This window comes from Phocoena sinus, chromosome X (assembly GCF_008692025.1).
Source record: "Phocoena sinus isolate mPhoSin1 chromosome X, mPhoSin1.pri, whole genome shotgun sequence".
Classification (NCBI taxonomy): Eukaryota; Metazoa; Chordata; class Mammalia; order Artiodactyla; family Phocoenidae; genus Phocoena; species Phocoena sinus.
The window spans coordinates 100,821,121-100,837,128 of record NC_045784.1 but is presented as its reverse complement, the minus strand read 5'-3'; the positions used below and the strand labels follow the sequence as shown (position 1 = coordinate 100,837,128).

General features: G+C 39.9%; 1 protein-coding gene across 3 annotated transcripts in view; it reads right to left on the bottom strand.

Moving 5' to 3' along the window:
- DOCK11 (dedicator of cytokinesis 11) overlaps window positions 1–16,008 on the bottom strand; it is a 189,349-nt gene that overhangs the window by 26,744 nt on the left and 146,597 nt on the right. For all 3 annotated transcript variants that reach the window (XM_032618688.1, XM_032618686.1, XM_032618687.1), the window contains 5 exons: window positions 14,398–14,580; window positions 12,050–12,163; window positions 9,535–9,750; window positions 9,389–9,446; window positions 892–998 (listed from right to left, as the gene is read on the bottom strand). In XM_032618688.1, coding sequence (XP_032474579.1) covers window positions 892–998; window positions 9,389–9,446; window positions 9,535–9,750; window positions 12,050–12,163; window positions 14,398–14,580 — 678 coding nt within the window. The remainder of the gene's footprint in view (window positions 1–891; window positions 999–9,388; window positions 9,447–9,534; window positions 9,751–12,049; window positions 12,164–14,397; window positions 14,581–16,008) is intronic.

The following is a 16,008-nucleotide window of genomic DNA, read 5'->3' as shown; positions in this document are numbered from 1 at the left end:
CTCTGACAGCAATTCAACGTTCTAATCAATGAAGTCCAGACATTCAAAGTTTCCCAAAACCTGACCTCAACTACTACTCTTCTCTATGTGAGCCCAACGGCTTAGCCAAGATGATCCATTCACTGTGCCCCCAAACATACCTTATACTTTCCCACCTCTTAACTTTTGTCCCCGTTATCCTCCCTCTGCTAAAATGCCTTCAGGGTGTCTTCACGCTTCAAACCTCTCTCTAATCCTAACTGTCCTCTGTTCTACCTCAGCTCAAAGGCATCTCTCACCTTCAACTCTGCATGGAACATACTGTCTGTATTATTCAAATGGCACTGTCTTGCTTTTCTCCACTTCGAGCAGGTGTATTATCTCTCTAGGTAGACGTAAGGTCAGGGATCAGCCATATCTAATTATTTTATAGCTTCTATATCACCAAGTCCAAAGCCTTGCTCATAAGTCAGTGCTCAACAAATATCTGCTGAGTGATGGACAACCAAAGCTGTTTGCTACCCATATGAAGCTTGGAGCGGAAATTTTCCGTCTTGAAAATGCTTGTAAGCATCCTCTCCTTAGCTGTTACATCGTTAGCTATATTTTTTATGGAGATTTCTCCAAAGTATGTTGATGGTGATCCGGTTACTGGGAAGGTGATCTGAGGAAGATATATGGTACATTTCTAAAACCAGACATTAAGGACAGTTCCAGAGATAGGGCTCCACATTCCACACAGGGACATCTCTTCCCTGGGCAGTTTTCATGCTTCCAGTTCATCAACCCTTCGTTACCTTCCAAATTAAGTTAGCTGTAATAATTTTTTTTTAGCTGTAATAATTTTGTAATGTAAATAAATTTTAAGAAGTTAAATTTATATAACTGGCAATGCAGGCCTTGGAGTCTTACTTCACTATAATGGACGTCCATCATTCCAGCATCTTCTTTCATTGCTCCTTCTTCATCTATATTGGGAGTAATTTTCTTGAAGGCTGAACATCCATTAGGGAATAACTCTGTGTGAATAAAAACCGGTGAAGTAAATTTATTTTTAAAAAGTGTTTTGTAAATAACAGATAGCCTTACAGGGATTAGTTACCCTAAAAATAAACACATATTTTTGTAAGGATCAAAGTCATACGTGCAATTTTCAGTTATAAAAAAAGAATTTTACAAATTATTTCTACCTACTATACATCCTACCAGTCTTTTTACCAAATGGTGAGCTCAAGTTACTTACAAATAAGTTTCGTTCTCTGACTATGCATCATCTTCAATGACTACTATAGTAAATGTTTTCCTAATGTGATCTAAAAATTGTTATTAACACTTTGATCCTGTGTACGTGTATGGTCTGTCACCTAAACAAAGAGAGCATGTACTTTTCAGGTAAACATCGAATGAGCTTTTGTAGTCATCTCTAGTTCCTCACTTCACTGGAGAATTGGAAAAGTGGGTTGTTAGCCTAGCCTAGGACTTGTAAAGAGAGGCAAGAAATAAAACAGATGCCAGGGATGAAGCATCCTTAGAGAAACAGGATGGGGCGCTGGAAGAACCAGAGCTTTTGGAGTTAGACAGACCCAGCTCTATCATCAATTGTGTGATTTCAGACATGTTTATCTCTCTAGGACTGTAAAAAGTTCCATCACCTGTAAAATAGAAACAGCAGCTACCTTATAAGAATTCAGTGAAATGTAAAGTGTTTAGAACAGAACCTAACATATAACAAGTGTGCAATGAATTATTATTACCAAACAAAGCTACCAATAAATAAACTAGCTTTCTCAAGATACAATAATTGCTAGCAGCTCGTATAGTAAGTGACTGCAGCTGGACCCTGGGGAGTAGGAAGTGAGCTCAAGCTGAGAACAGCTGCTGTAGGATTGTGGACCAAATTGTTACTGTCAAGCAAGAGTATGGGTATAGAAGGCCACGTGGTTGCCCTGCAGACTCTGGACATAGGAACGTGTCCAAACACTCCTGCTCTGGCTGCGTTTACCCCTAAGGGGGCTGTCATTTTATAGTTAAGGAAATCTTGGCTTCCTTATAACCGAATCTGCTAGGCAGTGGAAAATGGCTGGTCACAAAGGGGACAGCTTTTGCAATCTATTGTTCTACAACCTCTCTAATAGTGATGCTCAGAAATGATGACCTACTCACGACTAAATATTTGGTAAGCTTCCTGGTGTTAGAGGTTGGGGAAGGAAGAAGGAAGGTTTAAGAAAGCCGAACCTCACATTGAGGAGATTTCTCAGCATTCTGATGGAAAAAAGGGTCACGTATCATGGCTTGGATTTTGCCAACTCTTCTTCTTGTCTAAGTGAATGCTAACTAGACATACATCTTCTGGTAAGACGCTTGATAGAAAATGAGTTATCAAGTCAGCATCACACTTCTATGAGAGAGAGAGATGGGATTCTGGTAAGGGAAGAAGGGGTTATTCTGAAGCACTTTTTCAAAAATGGAGAAACCCATAGGGAGTAGTCAGTGGATTTCTGTTAGAGAAAAAGGAGAGGCAGAAATGAAAATAAGATCTACTTTGACCCAATGGACTTTAGGGCCATTTTTGTTCAAAGAAATTAGGTAATAAAAGGCACCGAAGATAGAGCATGGCATGTTTCATTTCTGAGGATAAGCATGCCTAAAATGGTCTGTTATATCGACTGCTAGGGGAATTCTATTCAAAGGGCTGGATCACAACACGATAAGGAGAATGTAAATCAGCTCATCACTTCCTTCTTCAACAGTCTTTCTATAAAAAAACAAATTCAGCTGAACTAACCATCATGCTCAGTGCCGTAAGTTGATTTACATTTGGGTTAATATTCCTTATCTTGTCGTGGACCAGTAAGAAACCGTTCTCAGACTGGCAGTTGCGTCCATGGGACACTCTGAGTAGCAGTGCACTAGGAGAACTTTTTGAAACTCAGGAGAAAATGTCCCACTTGATTACCTCTATGAAGTCAAGAGCTAGGCAGTTAAGGAAGAGGGCCCCAAAACTTGACTGAAGAGATAGTGTGGTCCTTAACAAAGAAAAGGGTCAATCCCTGAAGGCTTCAGGCAGCTAGGTCCACGACTGGGGGAAAAATCCTGTCTACGCTGAGGATATTATTACTTTAAGTGATTCCCAAATCTAGGGTTTCTCTAGTAGGCCGTGATTTAGGGGAGGACAAAAAGGGGCACACTCCTATTTCTGAGATCAGATGAGACTAAAGCATCTTGGGAAAGAGTCTTCCAGTGTGTACCTTAAGTAGAAGGAGGGTAAATTATGGTTCTTTTGGACTTCATTGTGTGTATCATCTGGTGTAAAGACTACTATTATGGATTTTCAGCGTCAGAGTCCACTATTCTTGCTAAGTGTATTACCTTGAGTCCTATGCCTGATGACGTTATCTCTAGCTAGAAAAGCCTATATATCCCCTTGTTTGCTTAAGTTATCAACACCCACCAAACTATCCAACACCCACCAAACTATCCAATGATAAGAGGACTCTTTTGTTTGTTAGGGTCTTTAAAATGCTCAGGGAAAATTCTGATTCCCTTTAGTCTTGTTTAGTTTAGTCTTGTTTCAGATGAAACAAGTTGCTGAATCTAGGCCAGTGTATATGTCCCAACAGAGTGGGGCACGCGTGTGAGGGCTCTCCCGTAGCTCTCTGTAGCATTCTATAACATGGTCTTGGAGGCTCTGCTTTGAATCTTTCTGGTATGTGACCTGGATTCCTGATTTTGCCCTTCATAGCTGTAGCTTCTGTATTCCTGATTGCTGTCCAAGGGAAAGCAAGATGCAAACTGTCCAAGTAGAGACCACTACACCTTGAGAACAAATCGTCCCATGAAAAAAGCAGGGAGGAGTTTCGACGATGGGAAAGCAGTTCAACCCTTGATAAAATAAGACTGCTGGTCAGAAGAGGGATAGGAGGTAAAAGCGGAGGGCAAAAAGGGAAAAGGCTGTGATTGGGAAGGAAGTGGGTAAAGAAAAAGCTTTGCAGAACTTAAGCTATCAGAACCTGGGTATAAAGACTTGGCGAAGGGAACATTATCCTATAAGGCATGAAAAGAACTGACTCTATGGGAAATGAAATTCCTTTTCCCGGGGTGCTGGAGGAGCTCTACAGGCCTGAAGCTTTGCTGAACCTCGGACGCTATGTGGTGGTGTAAGAATGCAGACTTGATTCTTGTCTTCCCTGGGGGAAAACAGTTGTGCACTCTCTCAGGAAGAGAAGAGGAAGAGGTACCTAAGTCTAGGCTCCAGAGAATGAGATCTAGAACATTTTGAGGTTTTCAGACAAAATAAAAATAAGGAAATTTAGATCTGTTTCTTATTACATATTTTTGGGAGTGGGAGTAACTAACACCTAGTATCACCACTTAAGAGATAACTTAGGGAAAGGGAAGAGAATGATGACCCTTAAGATCTCTGGTACAGAGAGCAGGAACTCTGGCTGCCTGAAAGACGTCTGAGGGTGGCGGTGGGACAGGGAGAACTGCACACCTCCTCCCCCTTTCCCTTTCAGTTCAGGGCCTGAAAAATGAAAACAAGGATCTAGAAATGGGCCCTCACTGGTGTTCTGTGGTCACCTCTGGAGGCCAGGGGCCCATTTCCTTGCTCGCTTAGGCAACCACCCAATGAGACAAACTACTTTTTTCTTCTTAAAAACTCTAAACAGGAAATCATGTGTCTCCAATGCATCAGCTGTAGCATTTCATTCCATCCTGATGAAAAAAAAAAGCTTTATAATGACTTCAAGAGAAATGGCATAGGACTTTGAGAAAACAGAAAAACTGGCAACCGATACATCAAAGATTTTGTCTTCATTATCAAGGACACTTGATAGAAAACACAGGGTTCTACAACTGCTCAATTATTTTTGTTAAATAAGTGTGTCTTAAGTATAAATAAAACTTTTTTTTTCAGTCCTGCACTCAAACGTACTTTTATTTACTCTGTGAATATCCAGGTCTTATCTAGATCATGGATTTCTCAGACTGAATGACAGGTTAACAGATTAAGTTTTTAACTTCTGTTTTAACATCAGTGGTCTACCTGGGTATAACTATCATAGCTGAATCAGCTAATTAGCAAAACCAGGTGTTTTCGATCATTGGCATGATTGAAGCTAAGGGGGGAAATCCTGAGGATTTTACTACTGCCACCATTTTAGAATACGATTTTCTAGTTTGAGTAGAATTTTCCAGGCTTAAAAATAGATGGCACCTATAAATAAATATGTAAACCTCTCCTATATTTAACATTATTATTATTTTTTTTTTTTTTTTGCGGTACGCGGGCCTCTCACTGTTGTGGGCTCTCCCGTTGCGGAGCACAGGCTCCGGACGCGCAGGCTCAGCTGCCATGGCTCACGGGCCCAGCCGCTCCGCGGCATGTGGGATCTTCCCGGACCGGGGCACGAACCCGCGTCCCCTGCATCGGCAGGCGAACTCCCAACTTCTGCGCCACCAGGGAAGCCCTTTAACATTATTTTTTGTTTAAAATGCAAAACATCATTTTTTTCCTACTCAGAGAAGGGCTCTTTGATTTCTGTGAAGGATAAATTCTAAAAAAAACCTTGAAGGTATTATGAAATAAATACTTAAATGACTAGTTAAAAGCACTGTTTCCACTTGTTGAAACATGTCACATTGTTTGATGTTCAGGCTAGCTGCCTCAAGCTAATGTCCAAAAAAACCCCACAGCAATATTTAAGTTGCTATTTTCTCCAATACTATAGTTATAATTCTAAAGCTTAAGAACTGATAATGGAGATGAATAATTCTTGATTTTTGCTTAGTTTTAAGGTCTTTGCACTTGTGAAAAAAGTTCTAAGGAAGCATTTTAATACATTTAACTATTTTCAATATATGAAGGGTTTATACTCAGTAGACAAAAAACTCTTATTTCAGATTTCTACTACTGAAAAAGATGAGATTATATTAACCTGACATACCTGAAAGACACACCTAAAACTTTATTTAGTACCATGTTTAGGGCTCTCATATTTGTTAGTTTTTTGCAACTGCAGGTGTGCAATTTCAATATTTGTTTTTACTGCAATTTCTCAGGCATACCGGTGATGTAGGAAAAAAACCCTCAAACAAGGCCTTCTGATAATTAATCCCATTCTCCATTTTGAAACCACTATGTACTAAAAGGAGAATACTAGAGTATACCAATTTCAAAATATGGATTGTTCAAAAGAAATTCAGTATCAAACAGAAAGTGTTAAATTTAAAATATAAGTAAAATGAATCTACATTTTAGTCATGCTATCTGGGAAGAAAGATACATAGTTAACTGTAGGAATTCTGGAATTAAAAAACAAAACAAAACATGGTAGTGTTCTCAGAGCCAAAACCGCAGCGATGTGACTCCCACAAGATGGTTTCATTCTGCCCAAACGTCACTCATTTGACTGCCTTCAAGGAAATAGCTTGGCAATTATGATAGATAGCGGGAGATTTCTTTGCAATGTCCATTGCCAATCAATTTTTAAACCTAACTCAACTGTTTTACTATTTAAGTACAACAGTCACCAATACTAATTTTGGAAAGGGAAGCTTTCGGGAAGATTCCTGAATTAGACTTGCTGGATCCTGAGCCCCTCGAGACCATGACTCCTTTTTGTGGCCCCCTTCCACCCCTGCAACCAGCCCCAGCTCTATTGAGACATAATTGATATCTCACACTGCGTTAAGTTTAAGGTGTATGTGTTGATTCGATACATGTATATATTGTGAAATGATTACCACAGTAGTGTTTATCACCACACATAATTACCATTTTGGGGGGAGTGAGAACATTTCAGATCTATACTCTTAGCAACTTTCAAGTACATACCACAGTACTGTCAACTATAATCACTATGTACATTAGATATCCAGAACTTACTCATCTTTTAAGTGGAAGTTTGTACCCTTTGACCAAAATTACCCCATTTCCGCTACCCCTGGCTACCACCATTCTACTTTCTGTTTCTACAAATTTGGCTTTCCAAGATTCCACGTGTAAGTGAGATCATACAGTATTTGTCTTTCTCTGAGTTATTTCACTTAACATAATGCCCTCAAGCGCCATCCATTTTGTCACAAATGGCAGGATTTCCTTCTTTCCATTGATTATATGTGCCATGTCTTCTTTATCCATTCATATGGATACATTTCATATGTTTTCATGTTATTAATAAGCATCCTTTCATTTCAGCTTGAAGAACTTTTTTCAGCGTTTCTTGGAAGACAGGTCTAGTGGTGATGGACTCCCTCAGCTTTTGCCTGGGAAAGCCTTCATCTGTCCATTTCTGAAGGACAACTTTGCTGGATGGAGTATTCTTAGTTGGCAGTTGTTTTTTTTTTTTCTTTCAGCACTTTGAAAATATCATCCCACTCTCTCCTGGCCTGTAAGGTTTCTGCTGATAGTATCCCATAGATCACATAGGCTTTCTTCACTCTTTTTCATTTTTCTTTTTTCTCCTCTGACTGGATAATTTCGGTTAAAGTCCGGTCTTCTAATTCAGATTATTTCTTCTGCTTGATCCATTCTGTTGTTAATACTCTCTACTGCGGTTTTTCACTTCATTCATTGTATTCTTCAGCTCCAGAATATGTTTGGTCCTTTTTTGTGAGATTTCTATCTCTGTTTAACTTCTCATTTTGTTCGTGTATTTTCCTGATTTTGTTGAATTTTCTGTTTTATTGTGGCTCACTGAGCTTCCTTAGAACAGCTATTTTGAATTCTTTATTAGATAAATTGCAGATCTCCATGTCTTTGAGTTTGGTTACTACGAGATTATTGTGATCCTTTGGTGGTGTCATGTTTCCTTCATTTTTCATGTTCCTTGAAGTCTTCCATTGCTATCTTCACATTTGAAGTAGCAGTTGCCTCCAACCAACTTTACTGACTGATTTTAGGAGAGAACAACTTTCCATCTGTCCTGCTGGGGATTCTGAGGCTTTCACAGCCCTGCTATGGACACACCTGCTCCACAGTTCTCGCTCCCTCTTATGACAGAATTCTTGAGCGTGTATGTCTTTTCTCCATCATGCAATACACCAGGCCAGGTGCTAACAGCCTCCCATTTGATCTCCCAAGGGTGATTCTAAAGTTCAAGCTTGTGGTCTCTCCCTGGCCCACTGATTCTGGCTGGTTTTCTGCACATGCTCACTAGCCATCTGCCTTCAGGAGCACGCCCAGAGATCCAGCTACAGTATGTGGTTGAGGCACATGGAGCACCAGGGGTGCCTGTGGGCCAGCTGGGTGGGATCCACAGGCTAAATGTCTCTAGCAATTTGTTGGTGGGCTTTTTGATGGAGTCTGTGATGCGGTTAGTAGGATCTGTGTCCCTGTAATGCCCTCTAAGTCCAATCTGCTGCTCTCCCAGCCTCTTCCTGCCCCCCACTCATTCAGTTCATGACTCAGTACTCTCAATGGGGCAGGAGAGAAATGGGCCTCTTTGGCAACATCTGCACTGCTGGGAAAGGCAGTACCCGCTCACATGCTCTCACTTTTCCCTGCAGAAGTCACGGTGAGAAAGTCTCTCTTGGCACTGAGCTGTGCCACCTTGGGGAAAGGGTGACACGGGTGAAATCAAACTGTTCCTCTTATCCTCTCCAGTGTATTCCAACTTGTATAATTTTTGCTCCGACAGCACGCTGGAACTTCTCCACCGGACTTCTGGACTTCCCCCAAGGCTCTCTCATCTGTGGGTGATTATCTAAAGACAGTGTTCTCCAGGGCACCCCAGACTGCAGCTGAGAGGGGCTGGAGCCAGCTCATAGGCCACTGCAGGGTCCACAGACAGGACACAGATCTGTCTGCCTATTACCTGATGCATGGGTGGGTAAAATTCCTCCCAGGTCCCTTGGCATGTGGTGCTGGGTCCCACAACTCCCACAAAGGCACTTACGTCCATGTATGGATGCCAAATTGTTGTTGAGATGGGTATACAAACGAGGGACGTCTTATAGGGCCATCTTGCTGATGTGCCAACTCCCTTTGAATACCAAGATATTGTTGCACTAAAGTGGCTGTAGAGATCTAATTTGTGGGCAGTTGTTGGTAAAGTTGAGGCAGATAGGGGAAAATAAGTGGTGTGTATTACCCACGGCTTCTCATAAGCCCTGAGAATTTAATTTGTGGCAGTCTCCCAGGGAGACAGTCTTGGAGAATAAACATTGGGCATCAGGCCTGGCCCTGTACTATTTAGCTTATTCTTGCACTCTTAATGAAAGCAGAAGGCAAATGAACAATCCCGTTTTCTTTTATAACAACTTCTGTTTAACAGTGAATAAGGCTAACGGTATAAACACATTTTTCAGAGCTCAATCCTATCACATTCACAGTTGCAAGCTACAAAGATAAAGATTCTTGTGCTAACTGAAGTTCTCCCCATCTCTGAGAACAGAAATGTCTTACTTTTTCGATGAAGAAACTCTGCAACCAAACCTGCTACGTGGACATAACACATTGCTGCCTGGAAAAGGATGACAAAGAAAGAACTGTCAGATTGCGCTCCAGGGGTTTTGCAGGGTTGTGTTTAGAACAAAGCCATAAGTAGTCACCTCTGAAAAATCTCCATTTTTTATATGAATCTTTGCCATGCTATCAAGCCAGGTTTTCCTGAGCTCTGGGGTACTTGCATAGGACTTGGCTAAGCTATACTGGAGATCAATTAGCATTTCGGGGTCTTTCTCATGCTCCTTCATTTGAGCAGTGGCCATAAGAACAGTACGGATTCTCTTGGTCAAGTCTTTAACTTCTGTGGGAAAAGCAGTTGCCTAATATCAAAACAAACAAAAAAGACATGTTTATCAATATTACCAGTGTGCTCTAAGCCTAGGCATCCAATCCTGGGAATAACACACAACTTTTACCCCTTGTTAGAGATCTTGGTATTTGGTTCTTGGCTCTTGGTTCTTGGCATGTGGCATGCCTAAAGGGTTTTAAATTAATTCTTTAAAATATATCTCACTAGCTCAGGCTTCAAAGGCAATGAGTTTGAGGGCAGTACATTCATAATACATAAAAGCACGGACTTCGGAGCCAGTCTACCTGGCTTTGAACCCTAGCTCCTCCACCGTGAATTCTACAGCTACGAGTGTAATCTATATTCACTTTTATTGTGTAATTTTAGTTACAACAGTAACTAAAAATTGACAGCTTACTATGCACCAGGCAGTGGCCTAGGCGCTTTACATGTTTTAAATTTTATAACAACCTTATGAATTAAGTACTATTATAATTCATTTTACCAAAGGGAAACCGAGGTACACAGCAGTTAAGAGGTTTGGCCAAGTCTTGCAGTTGGTAAGTGGTAGAGACAGGATTTACACCCAGGCAGTTTGGCTCCAAAGCTAGTGATCTTAGTCACTCTTCCATACCGACAAGCATACTTATCCCATCTACCAACTACCATATACACTAAGGTGAAAACCATACTGCAAAAATTTCCAATTATGCAAATGAGAGTTTATGAATCACAGAACACTCTGAAGAGTTTAAAGAGATCATTAACTTCTCTCAAAGTGTCTGTACCCAAAAACACGAAGTTCGAGTTTCCTCTTTATCTTGGGCACTAGTAAGGAAGTCCTATTGCTTCCTATTAACCCCACTGGAGTAATCACAATTATTTGCAGGATTCAGAGAAGATGAGTAAGGGACAGGTACAGGGCTTTGGGAGCCTTTCAATGTGAATATAACCAAACGTGGAGAAAATTATTTTTAAAAGTGCCTTCTTTAAAGATGACTTTTAAAAATAATTATATATGTAAAGTCTCTTCTTATACATTAACAGAGATTCCATTTACTGGGAGAAAGCTATACTTTCTCGTACTAGAGTTAATTGGTAATGACTTCCCTACCAGGATAAAACTAAGTCATTTCAGAAATGAGTCATGAAAAAGATTTCCTATCAAGGAGGGCTAAAACAGACCCCATTTACTTTGAAAAAGTTGCTAACCCAACTTTTACGTAACGTGGAATTAAGGATGGTAAAAACTGGTAAAAATAAACTCTTAGGGTGTAAGTAAAAAAATCCTAAATGACACAAGCTTTTTCTGTGCTCATGGGATTAGTTGAAGCATATACTGATCTCCCGAGGAACCAGAACTGGCTGAAAAGCAAACTTTCCCAGCCTGACAATGGCTGGCACTACTCAGTGTTTTTTTCAGTTTCAGCAACATTCCTATGGGAATATTTTTTGGTACAAAGATTCAACACATCCCAAACATTAAGTATGCTGTGACTGTGAGCTTTTTTTTTTTTTCCCCCAGATTTTACGCAAACTGTCAAATTATGCTGAAAGATGACTTTTCCCAAGAATGGGGATGATTCCTCGGGCAGGAAAAGTTCTCTACTGGCAAAGGATTCTTCTTCCCTTGTACGCATGCGTCACTGAAGATCAGAACCTGCTCTCCATGCAACAAAACAAAAAATGAATTTTCACAATGTTATAGGTCTTAAGCATATAGCTCGGAAAGAGGAATGGTGGTCAGGGTCTTGGGTTTGGCCTCAGCCAGCTGGTGCCTAAGAATGACAGCCTCGGACTTGGATTTGCCAGTAAGTATCTCTGGTAAGCCCCAGTTAACAGATGATTCTTTAAACTCAGAAAAGCATCAAATAATGAATCCCTTCTGTGCCACTCCTTATCTGTTGGCAAAGGATCAGGCAGCCGTTAGCTACTCTAATAGGTGAGGTTTTGTGAAATTTCAAACTCAATGCTTAATTGACCAATATTATAAATGGTAACAACTGTTAAGAAAGGACCCATTTCTTTTCTGAGCAAGTTTAAAAATCAAGCCCAGAAAAAAATTGGAATCCTATCATAGCTATGTATACACAGTATAGCCATTGATCCATCCATTCAAATAATACTGAATATCCACTGTGTACCAGGCAGTGTTCTAGGTGCTAGAGGTGCAGTGGTGTACAAGACAAAGCTTTGACTTGTGACGCTCACATTCTCTAAACTCTACACTATATAAAAATTGTAAATCCAACACACAGTTTAACTTGAGGAGTGTAAGCTTCCCTGACAGTGAACGTAGTTCTAATTTTTTACTTGAAGTGAGAACATACCTTCATAGGTCTGTCACTATTTGCAAAATTACTGATAATGGATAAAGACTCCTGAAATCTCGATCCTCCGCTTAGTGCTACATCAGCTATCAGCTGGCTTACAGCAATGATAATCTGTGGGAAGAAGCAAACACCATTTTTTCAAATGTCTTTTGCACAAATGCTGCTTATTTTCATCATTGTACAAACCTATAAGCACTCATATGAAATTCTTCTTTTGAAGATCCTACATAGTTCCATCAAAATCTATTTTCTTCATACATGAGGGGTTTAAACTCTTCTATTGAAACAGCAACTTCAGAGGTTCCTAATTACAAATTTTATTGGGACTTTTCTTGGTTAGATGTGAAAAACCTTCCAAACTCATGGCACAGCTAGATCTAAAACTGTTTTCATAATTAGTGAACTAACACAATGGTGGTCAGGTCTCTACTTTCAATATGCCTGCTACGTGGTAGCTATGGCAAAGCTGGGAATAAATGACCTTTCTCTTGATGGTTTCTCATTTCTTTTCACTAGTCTATTTCAGTGTGCTGGACTTCCAACTCCAGCGCCTCAGCTCCCTTCTTTGTTTCTGACTAGGGCCTATCTAGTTTAGATAGCGGTATGTGTTATGGCATATACATTACATAACGATAGCAGTATAATATAACATAATGGTGCTTTTTAATTTCTCAGGCTCCTTTGGTTGAATGCTTAAATGATTCAGGCCAAGGTGTTAGTGGCTGGAAGCTTTACCCCTGATCTGGAGAAGCAAGATACTGTAGGAGCCGAGTGCAGGCTCTTGAGTGAAACCGCCCTAGATTCAAATCTTGACTTTATCCATTATTCACTGAGTGGGTTTGAGAAAGTTAACTACCCCTCCTGTGCCTCACTTTCCTTATTTGCAATATGGGGATGATAACAATACCTACTTTATAGAGCTGTTATGAGGATTAAAGAGATCATAATCATAATACTACCACTTAACCACTTTACTGACCACTTAGAACCTGGTTCTAAGTCTGCACGTTTATTAATTCATTTATATTTGAATAAAGGACTTGAGAAAAATGGATGTTTTAACCCAGAAGAATGGACCCTACTGGGGAATTTTCAGATACACCAGAACACTAATTGCAGAAATGTTTTGGGGGAAGATGGTACTCAAGTGACACCTCTATGAAAGCAAATATCAGACACCCTAACATATAATGCTGGCCCTAGTACCCAAAAGTAACTATATAGAAGATTTTTACAGGAAGCATATACTTCTATCAGATTTTCACATCACTGACGACGTTTCTAAAAAGCTGCTTATGGCTGTTTCCTCATTTATAACCCGGTCTCCAATAAACAACTGCAATGGGACAGACCAAGGCAGTGAAGACAGAAATATGACCAAGCATTTCCCATATTACGAAGAGGGCTACTGAGCCAAGAAGTCCCAATTGTTGTTTAATTCAGAGAGTTGTTTCACCAGATAAGCTAAAAAACATGGAGACGTTGAAAAACAACTGCCACGCACTCAGTGTCTATTACGTGCCAGGTATTTTGTGCCTGGCACCACACACACTTTATTTTTAACCCTCATGATAACCCTGCAAGGTGAAACATACTTGGCCTCATTTTACAGATGAGGCAAAGAGTTAAGACAAATTGAGCATCTTGCCTAGGGTCACATAAGTACATAAGTAGCCGAGCTATGAGTTAAGCCCAGGTAGGTCCAATTCCAAAGTCCATGCTTTCTACTAAACCTTGAGACTTCCCTCCTTTTTTTACTAACTGGGCATGCTGGAACATGAAAAGTACAAGTGCTTTGTTTGTTACTTAATCATCTCGTTTAATCCTCACCACAACCTTACGAGGTAGGTAGGGATATTTACCACTATTTTACATATGAGGCAACTGAGGCACCGAGAGGCTAAGGAAGCCCTTGCTAAGGTCACACAGTGTGTGATAGTCCTGGAATCTGGAATCTATGCTCTTCACACCTATGCTGTAGAGTAGTGCTGCCCAACAGAAATATGATCTGAGTCACATGTGTAATTTGAAATTGTCCAGTAGCCACATTAAAAAGTAAAAAGACACAAGTGAATTTTAATTTATTTTACTTACCCCAATGTATCCAGAATAGCATTTCAACACACAGTCAATATAAAACAATTGAGATATTTTACTTCTTTGTACTTAGTCTTCAAAAGCCAATGTGTATTCTATATCTACAGGAGATCTGAATTCAGACTAGCTACATTTCAAGTGCTAAATGGCCACCTGTGGCTAATAGCTATTGTACTGGATTGGGTAGCTCTAGATCTTGACATAGAGGCTAAAGATTGAAAAGAAGAGGAGCTTTGGTTTTCACTGACCTGCAGATGTGTCCTCAAAAAGGTTTTCCTTTTGGTATACTCAAAGTTGTTTCTCATCAGAAGATACAAAAGTGCAGAGGCTTCATTCCTGGTTGAGCTAATCTTTGATGTGCAGCATTTTAAAACCTCATAGCAAAATGCAGCACACATGTTTACCCTTCCTTTGAAAAAGGCTGAGGGAAACTAAAGAACAGGAAAAACATAAATACGTATCTGAAAACCCAATCATAAAAGTCAATCAACTATCAAGTGCCCACTATATTCTCACCTACAACTATGCTGGGTGCTTTGCGGATACAAAATCAACATAAGGCTAGGGCTCCGCTCTGGAGAACCCAAACTAGTTAAAAACATAAAGACCAGCATGTATTAATGACAGAACAATGCAAGTCAGTATACAAGTCTCTACAAAAATGTGAGGTACTGACTATAAGTGCTACGGATCTAAGAAAAGCTCATAATGGTCTGGAAAAGAAGATGAGTAGGTTCTCAGTAATATGTATTAAATTAATGAATGACTGAAATGATGAACGATTGATGGGTCTCAATTTGGGCCTTAAAAATGGTTAGGACAATCTGCATTACTTACTCTTTTGCTTTATATTTAAACAGTTCCTTATATTATGAACTTCCAAATGCTGAGAAAATTATACCAGGAATCTATTCAGCAAAGAAAGTTGATCTTTAAACAAAATGAGGTATAGATGAAGTGTACACACACAAACATAAACATGTGCATCCTCTATTCATAAACTGTTGATCAAAATACATGTTGGCATAGAAAAAGAGTAAAAAAAGTAACTAATTCTCAAAACAGGCAAGTGGCTGCTACTTTGAGAATGTATTCACTCTGTTTTGTGGAAAATAAACTATACGTATAACATAGGCTTATTACAATCTTCCATGCTTACATGTCTAGGGAAGCAAGTAGTAAGCTGCTCCAGGGTACACAATGGATGTTTTTCAGGGAGTGTGAAGCTAGAGGGCCACCCTTTCAAAATTATTTCTTGGGAATATTGAATTTAAACCCATATTATAGGAACCTATCTTCGTTTTATCACCGTAACACCAAGTGCAATGCTATGCAGATAATTAAAGTTTAATAAATGTTTTCTAGTTGGCAATTGAAAGATCTCATCAATAGTCTCACCAGATTAAACCAAATCTTGTTGGGCAAGATACTCTAGTACGAAAATAAAGGAAGGGAAAGCGTAGCTTTAGTGTAGTTAATCCGCTGTAAGAAGTCTTCTACCGGAACTTCCCTGGTGGTCCAGTGGTAAAGAATCTGCCTTCCAATGCAGGGGACGTGGGTTCGATCCCTGGTCGGGGAACTAGGATTCCATATGCTGCAGGGCAACTAAGCCCACGCACCACAACTACTGAGCTTGCGCCCCTCAACTAGAGAGTCCGCGTGCTGCAACTAAGACCCGACACAACCAAAAATAAACTAAATAATTTTTTTAAAAAAGGAGACTTTAATGTTACATCTCCTGACTTTAAAAAAAAAAAAAAAGAAGTCTTCTACCTACATCACTTCTCTGAGTGGGCAATGACCAAAATCATCAATGACCTTGTAACTGCCAATTCCCAAGGACTCCCTTTCCACCTTAT